The 18,789-nt window shown below is 38.8% G+C and overlaps 1 protein-coding gene across 6 annotated transcripts in view; it reads right to left on the bottom strand.

Moving 5' to 3' along the window:
- Nucleotides 1-18,439, bottom strand: part of PCNX4 (pecanex 4) — a 39,942-nt gene extending 21,503 nt beyond the window's left edge. Inside the window, exons 1-3 of one of the 6 annotated variants that reach the window (XM_023231710.3) lie at nucleotides 17,855-18,439; nucleotides 15,067-15,196; nucleotides 4,490-5,231 (exon numbers count right to left, since the gene is read on the bottom strand). In XM_023231710.3, coding sequence (XP_023087478.2) covers nucleotides 4,490-5,178 — 689 coding nt within the window. In that variant the 5' untranslated portion in view covers nucleotides 5,179-5,231; nucleotides 15,067-15,196; nucleotides 17,855-18,439. Of the gene's footprint in view, nucleotides 1-4,489; nucleotides 5,232-5,652; nucleotides 5,692-10,798; nucleotides 11,050-15,066; nucleotides 15,197-17,720; nucleotides 17,815-17,854 lie in introns of those variants that run through there. The other 5 variants (XM_023231702.3, XM_023231723.2, XM_023231715.2 and 2 more) reach the window with 5 other exon arrangements.
- Between the last annotated feature and the right edge of the window lie 350 nt (nucleotides 18,440-18,789).

An 18,789-nucleotide genomic window follows, 5' to 3' on the forward strand; every position in this document is an offset into this window, starting at 1 on the left:
AAAATTCATTTCATTCTGAGTAGAAACCATTCAAGTAATAAAAAAATCAAGAAAATCAAACCATACATACATAGCAAGCCACAGGAAGGTCAAGGAAAACATGGAGATTGGTACAGTCTTTTTTTTTTCCCTAAGACAACACTCCTCTATCAAGAATTGGATAATTTGTGTAAAAAGAACGTATACTCATGAAACCTTTTATCAAAACTAGATTCTACCCCTAAATCTCTTTTGGTCCTTTAACAATAAGCAATGGCAAAGTAAAGTATTTATATACAAGGATAATATAACTGAAGTAATCAAACATTGTGAATATTTTCCTGTATATAGGACTTAGCTCCAAATGGATCATTATTGTGGTTAATTCTTTAATATGGAAAAACATTAAATTATAATATTTCTGATAATGTAATAAAAATGTTCTAGGGTAAAAAAAATCTTAGCCCTTAAGATGACAACTTAGTTTGGAACCTAACAGCTATAAAAATGTTTCAAATTCTGCATACTCACTAAGATCCACATGTCAAGAAAAAAGATGTTTTCTACAGTGGCTAAGATGATGTACATGTGTATCATTCATTCAAACAATTCCCGAGTGTCTGAGCTAAGCACTGTAGATTTAATGTTTTTGATAAAAATTAAAATGCACAGAAAAAGTCACTTAAAAGTATTATTACACAACTGTACTAGGTAAAGAATAGGGAAGGAAAAGATTACCACGCTGTGGGGTTCACATCTTCTGCTTCCTTTCGTATCTTCTGAAATAAAACTAAGAAACAATTTACCTGTCAACTGGCCAAATTTGAAGAGTCCATGCATTTCATACATCATTTGGCTGCAGTATCACAACTATTGTCTAGAGATGATCTCAATTCTATTATTTTCTGAATCAAAAGTGAAACCGGAGGTAATTTTTCTGGATAAAATAGTTATTTTCTTCTTTAAAAATAGATGTGGGGACTGGCTTTGTCTTTTTAGTTACAGTTAAAAAAACAAAAACAAAGAACTCTTTGTAATTATCAAATCTTAAACATTAAAACTGTATATTAAATCCAACAAGATTTTGGTAAAAAACCTTTTATGTACTTTTAGAAATGCGTAATGCAGAATGTCAGGAAAACCAAATTAAAAGATTCTTTTTTAAAATTAAAGAACTTATGACATCATTTTGAACCCAAAGATTACATCAGGCATTCAATTTCTGATCTCAGAAATGGGATACAGAGACAGTAACTCAAGAATCTGTATTCTGAAAATAACCACCTTACAAATTTTAAATATTTTAAAAGCAATCATGTGTATACACACACTTAAACTCAATTTTACTAACTTTTCAAAACCAAGTATTTAACTGGAATATATTTTATAGTCAGTAAATGGTAGTGGTATTAAGAAACCAATTATAAATGGATTTCCTGTTTATTAATCCTCCCCTTACATTTTTGGTTAGGTGAAGAATTACATGGGCATTACACCGCCCTCTGGTTCATAAATGCAGTATAACTAGAGGAGATTAAAAGTTAAGAAATTGCAAACAGACATCCAAGAAGAGGTCAGTTTCAGTGCCCAAACTGACTTAATATTTTAAAATACCTTGTCTTAAATCAGCTTGGGCTGCCATAACAAAATACCACAGACTGAGTGGCTTAAACAACAGAAATTTATTTTCTAACAGTTCTGGGGGCTACAAGTACAAGATCAGGCTGCCAGTATAGTCAGGTTCTGGTGAGGACTCTCTTCCTGGCTTACACATGGCTGCCTTTTTTCTGTGTCTTTATGTGGAAAAAAGAGAGACATCAAGCTCTTTGGTGTCTCTCCTAAGGGCACTAATCCTATCAGACTAGGGTCTCACCTTCATAAACTACCTTCCAGAGGCCCATCTCCAAATACCATCACATTGGGGGTTAGGGTTTCAACGTAAACATTTTTGAGGGAACACAATTAGTCTATAACATTCCATCCCTGGCCCCTCAAAACTCATGTCCTTTTCAAATGCAAAATACATTCATTCCATCCCCATATCCCCCAAAGTCTTCACTCATTCTAGCATTAACTCTGATGGCTAAAGTCCAAAGTCTCATCTAAATCAGATATGGATGAGACCTAGGTATAATCCATCCTGAGGCAAAATTCCTCTCCAACTGTGAACCTGTGAAACCAGATGAGTTATGTGCTTCCAAAATCTAAGGGTAGGGCAGGTATAGAAGAGACATCCCCACTCCAATAGGAGAAACAGGAAAAAAAGGGTGATGATCCCAAGGAAGTCAAAACCTAGCAAGGCAAATTCCATTAGATCTAAGAGCTTGAGAATAATTCTGTTTGGTTCCATACTCTGCCATCCAGGCCACTGGGGTGGCAGGTCACCATCACTGCTCTAGATGAGGGTACTGCTTCTGTGGCTCTGAAGTTCAGTACTGCTCCCAAGGCTTTGGGTAGAGGCTATCTGACTTGTTGAAACTGAGGTGGTAGCCCTCAAGACCCTTAAATCACCTTTGGCATCATTTTCTCCTTTTCTAGAAGAATAATGCACGTTTGTAGCTGAACAGTTCTATCATTACATCCTGTCAAATCGAAGAAGTTCAACTGTCGGCCTTCATTACTTCCTGTCTCCAACCACTTCCATTCAAACTGGCAGTGTTTCTACTCATATAATGCCAAAAGCTCTTTACTGAGTGACAGTCCAGCCCCACACTTTTGGTATTCTCTTCAGAATATGCTTTCTCATGTTTTACAATATGGATAATCCAGGCTGAAAATTTTCCAAATCTTCAAGTTCTGGTTCCTTTTCTTGCTTAACAATCCCTTCTTCAATTCATCTCTCTCCTTTCACATTTTACTAGAAACAGTCAGGAGAAGCCAACTGCTCCTTTCAACACTGCTTTGAACTCTCCTTACGTAGGTATCCAACTTCATGGCTCTAAAGTTCTACCTTCCACAAAACACTAGGACACAGTTCAGCTAAGTTCTTTGATACTTTGTAACAAGGACTGCCTTTCCTCTGGGTTCAGGGGACTTCAGACTTCATCAGAATCACCCTTAATGTCCAGATTTCTAGCATGCACATCAAAACTCTTCCAGTCTTGGCTTGGCATGACGGCTCAAGTCTGTAATCCCAGAACTTGGGAGGCCGAGGCAGGTGGATCACTAGAGGTCAGGAGTTTGGGACCAGCCTGGCCAACATGGCGAAACCCTGTCTCTACTAAAAATACGAAAATTAGCTGGGCATGGTGGCACTATGTCTGTAATTGCAGCTGTTCAGGAGGCTCAGGGAGGAGCATCACTTGAAGTCAGGAGGCGGAGGTTGCAGTGAGCTGAGACTGTGCCACTGCACTCCAGCCTGGGAGACCGAGCAAAGACTCCGTTTCAAACAAAACAAAACAAAGAAACAAAAAAAATCTCTTTCAGCCTCTACCCATTACCAACAGTTACAAAGCCATTTCCACATCTTTAGGTATTTGTTACAAAGGCATCCCACTTCTTAGTAGCAAAATCTTAATCAGCATGGGCTGCCATAACAAAATGCCATAGGCTGAGTAGCTTAAAGAACAGAATTTATTTTCTCACAGTTCTGAAGGCTGGAAGTCCAAGATCAGGCTGCCAGTATGGTCAGGTTTTGGTGAGAGCTCTTTTCTTTGGCTTGCAGGTGGCCACCTTCTTGCTGTGCCCTTAGATGGCACAGAGAGGGAGAGATCAAGCTCTCTGGTACCTCTTCTCATAAGGGGACTAGTCCCATCATACCAGGGACCCATCTTCATGACCTGATTACCTCCCAAAGGCCCCATCTCCAAATACTGTCACATTGGGGTTTAAGACTGTGATATATGAATTCTGGAGAGACACAAATATTCAGACCATAACACGCCTGAACAGATATCCACCTGGACACTAACCTAAGAAAAGAAAGCTGCAATCTATAGAGACAGAGAAAGAAAAGTCAAATTTGAAAAGGCAAGTAAAAGGGGTTATCAAACAATTTTGTGAACAACCATGTTTGTTAAAAAAACTACTTTCTACTTTTCTTCTGTAACAAGTTGGTTTTTAAAAAATCAATATTACTTCTATTGTTGCTATCACAAAATTAGAAATACATTTTCTATTTGTCTTAAAGTCACTCAATTTTTATATAATACTTATGTGTATAAATTTTAAATTCTTCCTTTCCCCCCCACAGGAAAGTTCCATCTCCTTACACAGGTTTCAGCCAGGCTATCCTAAAAACTCAAAGCTCCTTATTTAAAGTGAAACACAAAATTGAAAAGTTCCTTCATCTCAAAAAGGGTTTTTAAAAAAACTCTTTAATAAGTTTCAACTATTGCTTTAGTATGTTTTACAGAGATCAATCCTGAAAGAATAATTATCAAAATAACCTGTTATCCAATGGTTTATTTTTAATCCATGGATTCATTTTTTTGTAACACTAAAAGGAGAGCTCTCTTACTCTGTATACTTAAAAACAACGCAAGTTACAAAGTATTTGGTAGGTTTTTACCTGTGTGCCAGATCCACAGAAACAAAGAAAAAAATATAAAGAGGTCTCATAAGAGGAGTAATTTCATAAGTATCCTGTGTTTGGAAAGTCGCAGTCTCTGTAGCTGTGTTTACAATTAATGAATATTCTCCTATACATAATGTCATCCATCCAAAGAAGAATAGCAGAGCAGTGCCTCCTGTACTGCCATACAGCAAGGTTATTCTATTTGGGAGCAGATACCATGTTCCAAGACCACACGCTAATCCAGCAAGAACAGAATGAAAAACTGTATTGACTACATATTTCTTGCCAGGAATGAGAAATTTGACAGTTTCAGCACCAGCACAACTTGTAAATTCATGCTCATCCTCCTCTGCTAAGATATCCGTGGCTAATATTCTTTCTACTGTTGCTGATTTGTTTCTGGCGTATAAACTTGTGAACTGGATGACAAATGCAGTAAAAAGCATTAATCCACCTGAAAGTGCTGCTGTGTAATAGTCTTTCAGGATGCCTAACTGGTACAAAAGTGTTCCGACTCCGCCCCAAACCCATGGCATTAGAAAAAGAATAATTTGATTAACATATATGTAAGGAGGGGCACAATAGCCTAATTTGAATCGAGGGCCTCCAAGGACAGTCTGTGGAAAGCGCTTCAGAAAGAAGTCCTGCTTGTAATCATTCAGTAGAGGCACATCTGGACTCATCCTCACTCGGGATTATTCTGAAAGTCACATGCTTTTCTGTAACACAGCAGTTTCTAAAAAATAAAAATTAAAAAAAAGTCACTGTTTGAAAATGTCTTCCTTAAAACCTGTGAGGAAAAACCTCACACTACTATTTCATCTCCTTACTTTCTTCAAGGGTAGGATTTATAATTGTACTTCTCAGACCCCTTCCTGACACATACTTGTTTTATAGCAACTTAGTGTTAGTTTGTTTATAACATATTATAAACAAAATAAATATGCTCAGTTATTTTATTTTTTGAAAGAGGGTATCACTCTGTCACCTAAGCTGGAGAGTACTGTCGTGATCACAGCTCACTGCAGCCTTGACCTCCCAAGCTCAAGTGATCCTCCCACATTAGCCTCCTGAGTAGCTGGGACTATAGGCACATGCCCCTATGCCTGGCTAACTTTTTATTTTTTGTAGAGATGGGGTTTTGCCATGTTACCCACCAGGCTGGTCTTGAGTATCTGGGCTCAAGTGATCCTCCTGCCTCGCCTACCAAAGTGCTGGGATTACAGGCATGAGCCATTGTGCTCAGCCTTATTTCTTAAAAAAAAAAAACAAAAAAAACAAAACATATTCTTTATTAATTTATAACCTAATATTTGGAATTAGACTTTAACTCACATATTTAAATTCTGAGGTCAATGGAAAGTCCAAAATGTCAATACTTTCAACTCAAATCAATTTAGGCTACTTTTATTCAATAGCCATATAATGTAAGTATCAAATAACATAAGTTATCTTCAGTTCAACTTTTCCTTATTCCTTGCAGCTTATTCTGAAAAACAGTTACCCTACACAAAACCAGCTAGCAAAGTATTACTTTGGTGGATCATGTTAGGCTAGAAAGGAAAAATTAAATTTAAAGCCATCTTAAAATAGCCTTTCTTCCAGTCAGTTTAAACATAATCTTTCCTCTAGTCAGTTCTACCTAACCAGTATCAATTCTGGAGAGAAATTTGGGGCAGCATGAAAACTTTGGGGGGTCACCTTTAAGAATTAGTACCTTAGATCACCTCTTTGTTATACCGCTATGGAGTTTTTAAAATTGTAAACATCTATCTTCTTACATCTTTCAGTCATTGGTCTTAGTTCTGCATAGAATGAATCGCAGCTTTTAAATCACAGGACAGCCCTGCAAGTACAGCTGGCCCTTTGTGTCTGTGGGTTCTGCATCCGTGTGCAACCAACCACAGACAAAATAGTCAGGAAAATAACTGTATCTGTACTGAAAATGTACAGATTTTTTTTCCATTATTCCCTAAATAATAAAGTACAGCTATTTATATAGCATTTATATAGTATTAGGTATTTTAAGTAATCTAGAAATGATTTAAAGTACAGGGAGGAAGTGCATAGGTTATATGCATATACGATACCATTTTATATCAGAGACTTGAACATCCTTGGATTCTGGTATCTGAGAGAGGTCCTGGACGCTTTACTCACAAAATAATAGAACTACAGGGCCAAATTGAACGTTAGTGGTCTACGGGTCAATCTTAGGGAATGGAAAGAGTGCCTCCTTCCCCTTTGTACGAGCTTGTCTCCTGCACTGACATCAGGCTCAGTGTACAATATTCCACTTTGTCTTATAGAAGCCAATGGGTAAGGAAGGTCACACTCCTGTGGGAAGGAATAAACATTCTGACATAAGTTATCCATGGAAGATGCCATCAGACAGGAAAATGAACTTGGATGGATGGCCTGGAGTTTGAAGAATGTGGATGTGCCTGAAATTTCCCCAAGGAGTTAGGTAAAAGTTGGCCCTTCTGGCTCTACTGAGATAACTCGGAACAAGGTAGGGTGGCTTCCTGGGAAAGTAAAGATACTTTATAAACCAGATTATCTATCTGCATGTTAGTATTTCTGGGTCTTTTGTAAGGTTTTGTTTAAATGTTTTCATCCATTTGACGAAATAATCTGTGATCATATTCCAAACAGTGCAATATCTGAAGCGTTATTATTATAGAAACATGGAAAGATGCCCACGATATACTGAAAAGTAAAATAAACACACTACTGATACCGTTTGTATCCAAAAAAGAGTACACACATCTATATATATAGATTGCTGTATATGGTTTGCATATATAAAGTTTCAGAAGGAATATTAACTAAGCTCTGTGTCTTTTATATGTAACATTTAACATCTCTTCAAATTACCAAATGTCATCTAGAACTCTCAACCTCACACCCTGTAAATACGTTCTGTGTTTTTCTTCCTGGGTACCACTGAGCCCATACTCTCTCCTTTGCCTAGGATGATGTCCTCTCCTGCCTTCCCTAATTAGTAACTTTAAACAACTTTTAAGACATTTCTGAAAATTTTGAGGAGCAGTTTGGTGTAGCTGAGTATCTCCTCTCTCTGTATACCAAAACCACTGCTTGTTCTACATACTACAAGTTGGACATCACAAATCTGAATATCCAAAATCCTCCAAAAGTTGGAACTTTTTAAGTGCCAACATGATGCTCAAAGGAGATGCTTAACGGGGCATTTCTGATTTTTGGATTTGGGATGCATAATTGGTATAATATAAACATTCCAAAATCTGAAAAAAAAAAAAAAAAAAAAACCCAAATCCAAAACACTTCTGGTCTGAAGGATTTTGGATAAAGGATACTCAATCTTATAACATGTATGAGTATACGGCATTCTTGGAGTAACTTCTTGTATTGTTCACCTCTTTACATTTTATCTTTTCAGGTTTATTTATTTTCTCTACTAACATGTTATTGGGCATAGGGGCTGATATGGTTTGGCTGTTTCCCCACCCAAATCTCATCTTGAATTGTAGCTCCCATAATTCCCATGTGTTGTGGGAGGGACCCTGTGGGAGATAATTGAATCATGGGGGTGGTTTCCTCCATACTGTTCTTGTGGTAGTGAATAAGTCTCATGAGATGTGATGGTTTTATAAGGGGAAACCCCTTTCACTCAGTTCTTATTTTCTCTCGTCTGCTGCCACGTAAGACATGCCTTTCACCTTCCACCATGATCGTGAGGCCTTCTCAGCCATGAGAAATTGTGAGTATATTAAACCTCTTTTTCTTTATAAATTACCCAGTCTCAGGTATGTCTTTACCAGTAGTGTGAAAACGGATGAATACAGAGGCCACATCTTGAGACTCTTGATTCCCCATATTTAGCAAAATACCTTTCCATGTAGAAGCATGTAATACTTTAATGACACAGCCTAAATAAGACAATTAAAGTTGGAAAATATGTCATATTGCTGTCTTAAAGGGAAGCTGGGAGTATTTCCCATTTTCTTTCTTTTTTTTTTTTTTTTTTTTTTTGAGATGGAGTCTTGCTCTATCACCCAGGCTGGAATGCAGTGGTATGATCTCAGAACACTGCAATCTCCACCTCCCAGGTTCAAGCGATTCTCCTGCCTCAGCCTCCTGAGTAGCTCGGATTACAGGTGTGTGCCACCACGCCTGGCTAATTTTTATATTTTTAGTAGAGACGGGGTTTCACCATGTTGGTCAGGCTGGTCTCGAACTCCTGACCTCATAATCTCCACCTACTGGGATTACAGGCGTGAGCCACCGCGCCCGGCCGTATTTACTATTTTCAAAAACTTGCAGCATATCCTACTCTACTCAAAATAGTAAGCCCATAAACTGTTTATTCAGTTTTAAAATGTTTGGAAAGTATCTTTACTTATTTTTATGGAGCAAATAATACTATCTATTCATAGTATTACTGGTTCAGGGAAGATTCTGCCTAGATCAATATACCACAAAGCAACACAAGAGCAGGATAAGCCTGAGGGAGATATATGGCTGGGTTTCTCCTGTGGAGGAAATGACTGGAGAATTTTAAGATGTCAGAAGTCCAATTTTAATTTGCTCCCTGTCCCATACTATGCTTTAACCTGCATCATCAGCAAAGGAGGAACTAGTTCATACTGAGAAAGAAGGGCAGACATAGAACAGTAGGCATATGGGGCAAAATAAAGTGAGAGAAATCAAGAATTGAGCGACAGCAGACCAAGAAGTACAAAGAGAATGTATGTTCCCTCAAGAAGCCTAAGAAACATGGGAGAGGACACTGGTATGGTGATTTGAGTGAACTCTTTTTAAAAGGCTGAAAGATACAGGATCATATGTCCCACAGAATATATCTTGAAAAGCGTAGTCAAAGCAGTTTGAAAAATTATACACTATACTGTCATCTTGAAGAGTCACAATGGATATTAGCAGACTAAAGATTTTGAGACCTTTGATATTAGAAAACACGTCTGCAAGTCTGCTTAAAATGTGTCGAGTTTTCCAAATTCATTTGACCTTGGAACCCACTTTTCCCATGATATCTAATAACAGATCATGTAACTGTTTTATCGAAACTACTTTAAGAAACACTGGCCTGGGATTCCACAGGATCTTAAAGATTGAGCCAAACCAAGAACTGAAAGGGTATGCCAGTTAAGGAGGAATGTCATGAACAGAGGTACACGAGCAAAAAACTATCAGGGAAATTTGACAGGTAGCAAGCATATCAGATCTAAAGACTGATTTAAAGCATGGGTGTTTCTTTCTATTTTCTTTTTTAGGATAAAAGAGGATTACATGACGGATACTAACAACTCATTAAGGAAGTATAAAGACAAAAATTATGATTCACTGGAACCCTTTGACATTTAATTTTAATTACAGATCCTGGAACATTTAAAAATATTTAAGAATTTGAAAACACTTTATTTGTAGGAGACAACAGTTTCATTTATATAGAGAAATCTTCTAAACGCTAACTTGAATTACTAGCATAGAAAACAAATTCACAATAACTAAAACGTACTCCCCCAGTGAGAATTTGGCACATAGTTCTGAAAGACTAGTAATTCCCAGAAGAACTGATGCATTGGTATGGATCTCTACAATATTCAAATTAAAAATGGCTCAAGACTTAGGAAAAAAACAAAACTATGAAAAGAGAACTTAAGGGATAAAGATGACATCGCAACACTGATTTAAGCCATAGGCTTTCTTCATATACTACTCTGAAAGTGGGCCAACAAAATAGCCACAGTAATGTTGCTTTATTTGGGAGTTGTATTTCTTATGCATTACTCAGAAGAATAAGAAACAGAGATCAATTTGGCAATGTACTGAGAGGAATTCTTAGTTACCAAAACTGTATGTAACTCAGACATATATAACGCCACATTAAAAATCTGTTAAACAAAACAAAAAAAAAACAAAAGTGGCCACATTTTTGGATTAAATATATATTTCTCTAAGTTCAACAAAAAATTTTTGAGAAGTTGTAGTGACTGATTTTTGTTTAGTAAAGTTTTTTTTAATCTATCATGTTATTTTTATTGATTGGTTGATTTCATTTATTGAATCCCTCTTTCTTCCTGTATTGTTAGGATTTTGACTTTTTATTGTGGTAGGAACACTAAAATGAGATCTACTGTTAAACATTTAAGTGTACAATATAGTGTTGTCAGCTACAGGCACAATGTTGTAGAGCAGATCTCTAGAACTTGTTCATCTTGCATAATTAAAACTTCATACCTGTTTAATAGCAACTCCTCATTTTCCCTCCCCCAATTCTCTGGCAATCACCATTCTACTCACTGATTTGGAGTTTGTCTATTTTAGATAGCTCACGTAAGTGGAATGTAGTAGTTGTCCTTCTGTGACTGGCTTCACTTATAATGCCTTCAAGGTTCATCTGTTGTTACATATGGCATGGTTTCCTTCTTTTTTTAAGGCTGAATAATATTCCATTGTCTGTCTATATCACATTTTCTTTAACCATTTATCTGTTGATGGACATTTAAGTTGAATAATGCTGCAATGAACATGGGAGGGCAAGTATCACTTTTATCTTGATTTCAATTATTTTGTATAAATACCCAAAAGCAAAATTGCTAGATTTTTTTTTTTTTAAGAAACCTCCATACTGTTTTGGCATAGTGGCTGCACAATTTTGCATTCCCACCCAGCATACAAGGGTTCCAATTCCTCCACATCCTCGCCAACACTCATCTTTTGTCTTTTTGATAGTAGTCATCATAACAGGTGAGGTGACAGTAAGGAGTACTTCTGCACTGAGGCACTTGTCTTAACTATATTTTTGTTGTACTTCCAGGAGACTATCTTCTAACAGATCTGTAGAAATTTATCAAATCTGTGCTCACTTTTTTAACTTCTAAGAGCTCTTCTTTAATCTGAGTGTTCCTTTTTATGAAATTGTTGGTAAAAAAAGTCAAACTATGTAAAATATTTTAAGAGATTTATTCTGAGCCAAATATGAGTGACCATAGCCCAGACACAACCCTCAGGAGGTCCTCAAAACATGTGCCCAAGGTGGTTGGGGTACAGCTTAGTTATATATATTTTAGGGAGGCATAAGACATCAAATACATTTAAGAAATACATTGGTCTGGTTTAGAAAGGCGGGACAACTCAAAGCAGGGGCTTCCAGACTATAGGTAAATTTAAACATTTCCTGGTTGACAATAAGATGAGTTTATCTGAAGACCTGGGATCAACAGAAAGGAAATGTTCAGGTGAAGATAAAGGACTGTGGAGACTAAATTTTATTGTGCAGAAGAAGCTCTCAGATAGCAGACTTCAGACAGCAGGTGGTAAAATGTTTCTTATCAGACTTAAAAGGGTGCCTGGCTCTTAGCTGATTATCTCTTGGAACTGGACAAGGAAGGAAGGAAAACAAAGGGGAAAGGGGAAAAATCCTCATTAAAGAACGTGGATTTTTCCCACAAGAGACTTTGCGGGGCAATTTCAAGGTATGGCAAGGAAATATATTTTTGGGTAAAACATTTTGATTTTCTTCCTTGTTATGCCAGAGTCAGACTGGAAAGTAAGTCAAGATATATCGGGTTAAATAAAACCCATCTGATGAGAATTTATGATTTGTAGGGCATGACTCTCTAGGCCCTTTAGACAGGAATTTGGGCAAGATTTAAGAAATCAGAGCTGAGTCCTCAAAATCCTATCATTGTTTCATGAATATGGTTTAAGAATATTAATTATGGAGGGCATGGTGGCTCATGCCTGTAATCCCAGCACTTTGAGAGGCTGAGGCGGGCAGATCACCTGAGATCAGGAGTTCAAGACCAGTGGCCAACGTGGCCAAACCCCATTTCTACTAAAAATACAAAGGTTAGCCAAGCATGGTGGTGGGTGCCTGTAATTCCAGCTACTTGGGAGGCTGAGGCAGGAGAATCACTTGAACCCACGAGGTGGAGGTTGTAGTGAGCCAAGATGGCATGACTGCACTCCAGCCTAGGCAACAAGAGTGAAACTCCATCTCAAAAATAAAAAAAAAAAAAATTAATTACATGTATGTATATATGTTTGGGCGTGTGTGTGTGTGTGTGTGTGTGTGTAGTAAATGCTATTTTCTTTTTGTTTGTAAATTGGCTCATGTCCTTTGCCTATTTTTCTATTGAAGTGATCATTTTTGAACATTTTTCTTATGAACTTGGAAGAACTTTTCATGTATGAAGGGAATTAACTCTTTGACCTGACGGTTTTCTTTTTTTCCTATGTTACCTTGTCCTTTTCTTTCCTTTTCTTTTTTGAGACAGTCTCAGTCTGTCGCCTAGGCTGGAGTGCAGTAACACAATCTTGGCTCACTGTAACCTCCGCCTCCTAGGTTCAAGAGATTCTCATGCCTCAGCCTCCCAAGTAGCCGGGACTAAAGGCATGAGCCACTACCCCCGGCTATTTTTTTTTTTTTTCCAGTAGAGATGGCGTTTCACTATATTGGCCAGGCTGATCTCAAACTCCTAACCTCAAGAGATCCGCCTGCCTCAGCCTCCTAAAGTGCTGGAATTAGGGATTACAGGCATGAGCCACTGCACCTGACCATTACCTTTTTCTTAAAGCACTGTTAGAAGATGCTAGAAAAGATTAAATATTTAAATTTTGATAGTTGTTAAATATAGGCCAAATGTGTTACTCTTCATTCTATGAAGAAACAGCTAAAAGATAAATTATTACTTCTCACAATTTAAACTTCTAGTTAAAAACTTTTGAGCACCTACAAGGTGCTCAGTAATAATACTGCTCTCTCTAACCCAAAGGTTACAATACAGCAAATATCACTTTCCCTTCAAATAACTGTTTTTGGTAGAAGCAATTCTGGAATTCTTTCCATTTTTATTATTAAGCAAGAAACATAAAGTTAATTTATAAATAACCTAAATTAAACAAAGTTAAACTTGTCAAGAAAAACTAATTTCTGCTTGTTTAAAAATTAGACAAACTTTCAATAATAAATACAATGTATTCATCCACGTTCCTAAAAAGTATTTTACAAAATCTGCAAGGAAATATACTAAAGTTTTACATTTCCAAGCATTACCACATTTTGCAATTTGGAAAACAGAAAACTTTATACCTGGCAAAGAAAACAAACTGGCCTACACACCTAAGTACTCAAAAGCATGATATGAAAGAACTTGATTTTCAGTTGCTCTGGATAAAAATCACTTGCTACTACTAGTGCAATTCTAAAAAGTATGCACACATCAAGTTTGTTTGATAGCCAAGCGCTATCTGTTGAGGGTACCAGTAGGAATTCAGAGATGCAAAGATAGCTACCATTATAATCCTGAAAATACTCTATGGAATCTTAACTGAATGCTATGCCGTGGATAAACAGCTAAATTCTGGAGTCTTTTGAAAGACTTTTTTTTTTCTTTAAGAGACGGAGTTTCACTCTTGTTACCCAGGCTGGAGTGCAATGGCATGATCTCGGCTCACTGCAACCTCTGCCTCTCGGGTTCAAGTGAATTCTCCTGCTTCAGCCTTTGGAGTAGCTGGGATTGCAGGTATGCACCACCAGGCTCAGCTAATTTTGTATTTTTAGCAGAGACAGGGTTTCACCATGTTGACCAAGCTGGTCTTGAACTCCTGACCTCAGGCGATCTACCCGCCTTGTCCTCCCAAAAACCTCGTTAATCAACTGGTTGAGTGGTGGGTTTGGATCCCGGGGAACTTGGTGGCAGAAACTTACTGCTTATATTAGGAATAATAATTTGTGTCCTGTTTCTGCTTACAGTGTTGTTATGGGATGTGCCTGCAAATATGTCAACTGAAAGGACTAGGGTAATGATTCCCTAGAGAATTGCTCTAATTGAGAAGGCAGTAATATAGCCTAACCCAGCTTCCAGGCATGATTTCCTTTTGTTGCTATAAATCTGGCCTAGATATTTTCGCTCTCTTTTTTTTTCCCTTTCCTTTTTTACTTCCTTCCTCTCCCTGTTGTTTTTAATCTTCATGGGACATGACTTTCTAGGAATGAGCCTTCCTAGAGACTGGGGACCTGAACTGCTAGGAATAAACCATCCTAGCAGTAAGAAAGCAGCTTGAAAAAGGGAGGAAAAACCAACCAGAGGCCAGGAACTCGTATTCCTTTTAAAATGCTTTCTCCAAAAGATTTTACAGAAAAAAGAAGGGAAATGTGAAAGGAAATTAAATTTTGGGACCCCAAACTCATTTAGCCAAAGGGAAGAAATCAAGCTGGAAACTGGGTCATGCAAACCAAAGGGGTCTCCCCCTTTGGTTTCTAAACAGGATGGCTACAAGATGAAAAGCTACACACTTCCCCTGTATTTTGCCCACAAAGAAATTACCAGTGAGCTAAAATTTCATCATGGCAATGCCAATGGATAGCTTACAGGTGCAGTTACCCCTGGCCCACCAGACGTAAATGCATATCTGATTGTTCCCCTACCCTACTTTGTCTGTTATCTTACGTAAAATGCAGATTCCCCCCATTTTTTCCTCTGCCCCTTTTATGTCATCTTATGTAAAAAATGCAGATTCACTGAGCCAGACAAAGGCATAAACGACTATTTGCCCCTACTTACCTCTTACATGACAATTGTGTACTTCTCAATATCCTGCCCGTTCCCCTTTAAATTTGGACACCTCAAAATTATCTTCAGAGAAAGGCATAGGCTCGTCTCCCGGGCATGTCCTTAACTTTGGCAAATAAATCTAAAATGATTGAGACTTGTCCCATCATTTTTCTTGACACCCACTACAAATTCAATTGGGTTGAAAAACTTTTCTTTTAAAATCAAGTATCAGGTGAAAGTCTGCTACTCACATGAATTACCAGAAATAAATTAATTAATTTTACAAAAAAAACTGAGAACTAGTGATATTAAGTGACTTAACCAAGATACAATGTCAGTTAGCGGCAGAATGAGTTTTTGAATCATACCATGCTATTGCTGTTAGGTTTTCTTAAAGGGGGGGGGGGGGGTAAAAAGGGGGGGGGGGGGGGGGGGGTGCTCTACAGCAACACAGGTATATTGCAAAAACCTGCAGAGATGGGGGAGCAGCTTAACGCCAGAGCCTACCGCCGTTCACAGGCTGGGGACTTACAGGGATGGGCAGGAGGGGTCTGGGCTGTGTGGTTCACTGCTCGGCAGGATATTGATAAGATGTTCCTATGATCAGGTAGTTTGGCCCTTTTTTCCGGTTGCAGGATATGATAGGGATGTTCCTTCAGTCGGGCCTTTGCTTAGTAGGGTATGATAAGGATGTTCTTGTGCATTGTGGTCAGGTGGTTAGGCAGGATGTTTCTCACAGCCCAAACTGCCGTGGAATGTGTTACTTTGACCAAGGTCTGCAAAATGGTGGGGGGAATTACAAAATGGTGCAGTTTGGACTAACAATTGCCAAATGAAAGGGAATTTCATTTTGAAGCTAGAGAACTGGAAGGATAACTTGGGGGAAGAGGGTTCTTTGGAGAAAAGTGGGTTTGGGTCCAAGAGGAATCTACAAAGTGTAAAAATGGGAAGCTTTTGATAGCTAAGCCAGCATGAGGGGATTGGTATCCAGTGCTCTGTGACAAGTGAGAAAGTGTTTAAAAAACAAGGTCCTCACCATTGTGAAAGTGAAAACAACCTATAGTATGGAAGAAAATTTGTGCAAATCATATATATACATATATATGACTTATAACTGGACTATATAAAGAACTCTTACAATTTAATAATGAGAAGTCAAATAATCCAATCTTTAAAAACTGATCAAAGGATCTGAATAGACATTTCTTCAAAGATGATACACAAGCGGTTAATAAGCACAGAAAATATAAAATGATGCTCAACATCATTATTCATTAGAAAAACACAAATTGAAACCATAATTAGGTACCATTTCAAATCCTCTTGACTGGCTAAAATAAAAATGGCAGACAATAATAAGTATTGATGAGACTGTGGAGAAATCAGAACCCTCAAACATATCTGGCAGTTATGTAAAATGATACAGCTCCTTTGGAAAACACTCTGGCAGTTCCTCAAGAGGTTAAATATAGAGTTACCATATAACCCAGTAATTCTACTCTTAGGTATACACCCAACAGAAATAAAAACATATATGTCTACACAAAAATCTGTACACAAAACATTCATAGAAGAAATATTACTAACAGCCAAAAAAAAAAAATGAAAACGACCCAAATGTCCATCAATGAATGGATAAAATGTGATATATCCACACAATGGAACTAGGCTATGAAAAGAAATGATGTACTCATACATTCTACAACATGGCTGAACCTTGAAAACACACGAAGTGAAAGCCCGTTACAAAAGGCCACATATTGTATTATCCTATCTTTGTGAAATGTCCAAAAAAAGCAAATTTATGGGGACGGAAAATAGCTTAGTAATTGCTTATGGCTGCTGGGGTAAGGTTAATGGGGGAGGGAGGTGGTGACTGCTGAGGGTAGTTTCTTTTTGGGGAGATGAAAATGTTCTAAACTTGACTGTGGTAAGGGTTGCACAATTCTGTAAATGGGTGATCTCTACTGAATGTAAATTACATCTCAATAAAGCTCTTAAAAAGGAAAAAGAAAAGGTTCCCCGATTGATATTTTCCACATCAGTTAATAATTAGAAGGCAGCTCTTTAAGTAGGAAGTTTAGGAGTAGCCAATAGATGCTCTAAACAGTTAAATTCATAAAAAGGCAACATCTGAACTGGATGCTATGCTAAAGGTTTGGGGATTTGGCGTGAGTGGCGGTGGATACCAAATAACATGAAGGATAGTGTTTGCCCTAACTGCAGGAATGATTTAATGAAGAAAACAAATACCTAAAAGTAGTAAAAAATGAGTAAGTGAAAAATGATGGATACAGAGCAGATAACCAATTCAGCGGCATGAAAAACAACTTCCGATTCACTGGAGTAAATTCTGGTCCTGGACAGACAGGAGGTTGTGGGGACAGAGATCGAGATCAGTGGGGGAAGGAGCACTTCACGTTCAGGGGGCCAAGAGTTGAACAATTCGGACAAAAGAGGTTTAGTGGGAGATAAGGCGTGAGAGTACAGTTCTATCTAAGGCACACAGCTCCGTTTGTGCCATTTTCCATTTCGTACGAGTCTCTTAGAAACAAAATGCTACAAATTCAACAGGCTAAAGTAGTCTTTCAAAGTAAAGTTAAAATCACACTGAATTACTATCTCTAATGACTGAGTTCATCAAGCGCAATAATTGCACTTACAGGTTTTGTAACTAAAAACGAAAAATGTGTTTCTTGTGGCAATGAATGCTCCAAGAACAACTTGGTTCTCCGCACAGGCTTGGACATTAAAGCGCCGAAGAAGTCCCAAGGTGGACATCGGACAACGAACGTACCTCAAGTCAACCGAGGGAAGAGAAGACGCGAAGGCACCCCGGGGACTGCATTTTTGCAGGTAAACCCGGGCTAGGCGCTCCCGCCGGGAGGTTGGCTATTGCCCGAATGCGGAGGCAGAAAAGCTGGGGCGTCCAAACAACGAGCTCACTATGGCCCCGCCCGGGCCAGCTCTCGGTTTCCATGGCTAACGTCAACTCCGGCGATCGCCACCCGGAGCTGAACAGAGCGCGTGCGCGCTCAGGACCTGGCCGGCGCCCGGCTGGCCTCGCCGCCCCGGTCTGTGCTCGCTCCGGAGGCGGGCCCTGTCGTACAGCAGGCTTGGCCTAAAGGAAGCAGGGAAATAGCGCGCTTCGTTCGCGCCAAGCTTAGGCCAACATTTGCCTGGCCAGGGACGACAGGAGTTGCTCATGCTCTGGTCTGCCACTGGGCCTAGGAGAAGCACGAGCGGCGAGAACCGGGACGCCCTGAACTTTCCCCTGGGCCGGGCCTTTACGCAGGAGCGTCGTTGCCCTGGTGACGTGACGTCCTTCCTCAGGATTGTGCGCCGGGGTTGGGGAACAGACGTGCAACCGCCATTTTGCGCATCAATTCACCAGAGGTCGGGTCAGGTTGTCTTAACGCAGACAGAGGGGTGTGGCAGGGCTCCAACCGCTCGGGGTCCCGCGACTTCCATTAATGAATTCGCACACTGGCCGTCACCACTCAACACACCGACGGTAATAAATGTTTTTTGAGTGATACTTCATGCAACCTATTCGGCTTGGACGATTCGGGGACTGCATATACGTGATCGCTATCGCCTCAGTTTGTGGCCGCGTTTTAAATACAAGGAACCAACATGTCCATCATAGAAACGTGTTATTAAGATATTAGTAAAACAAGGCAGAGTTCCGGCGTTCCAATTAAAAGGCTGTGGCTGATTCTTATTAGTATG

Source organism: Piliocolobus tephrosceles, chromosome 6, assembly GCF_002776525.5.
Source record: "Piliocolobus tephrosceles isolate RC106 chromosome 6, ASM277652v3, whole genome shotgun sequence".
Taxonomy (NCBI): Eukaryota; Metazoa; Chordata; class Mammalia; order Primates; family Cercopithecidae; genus Piliocolobus; species Piliocolobus tephrosceles.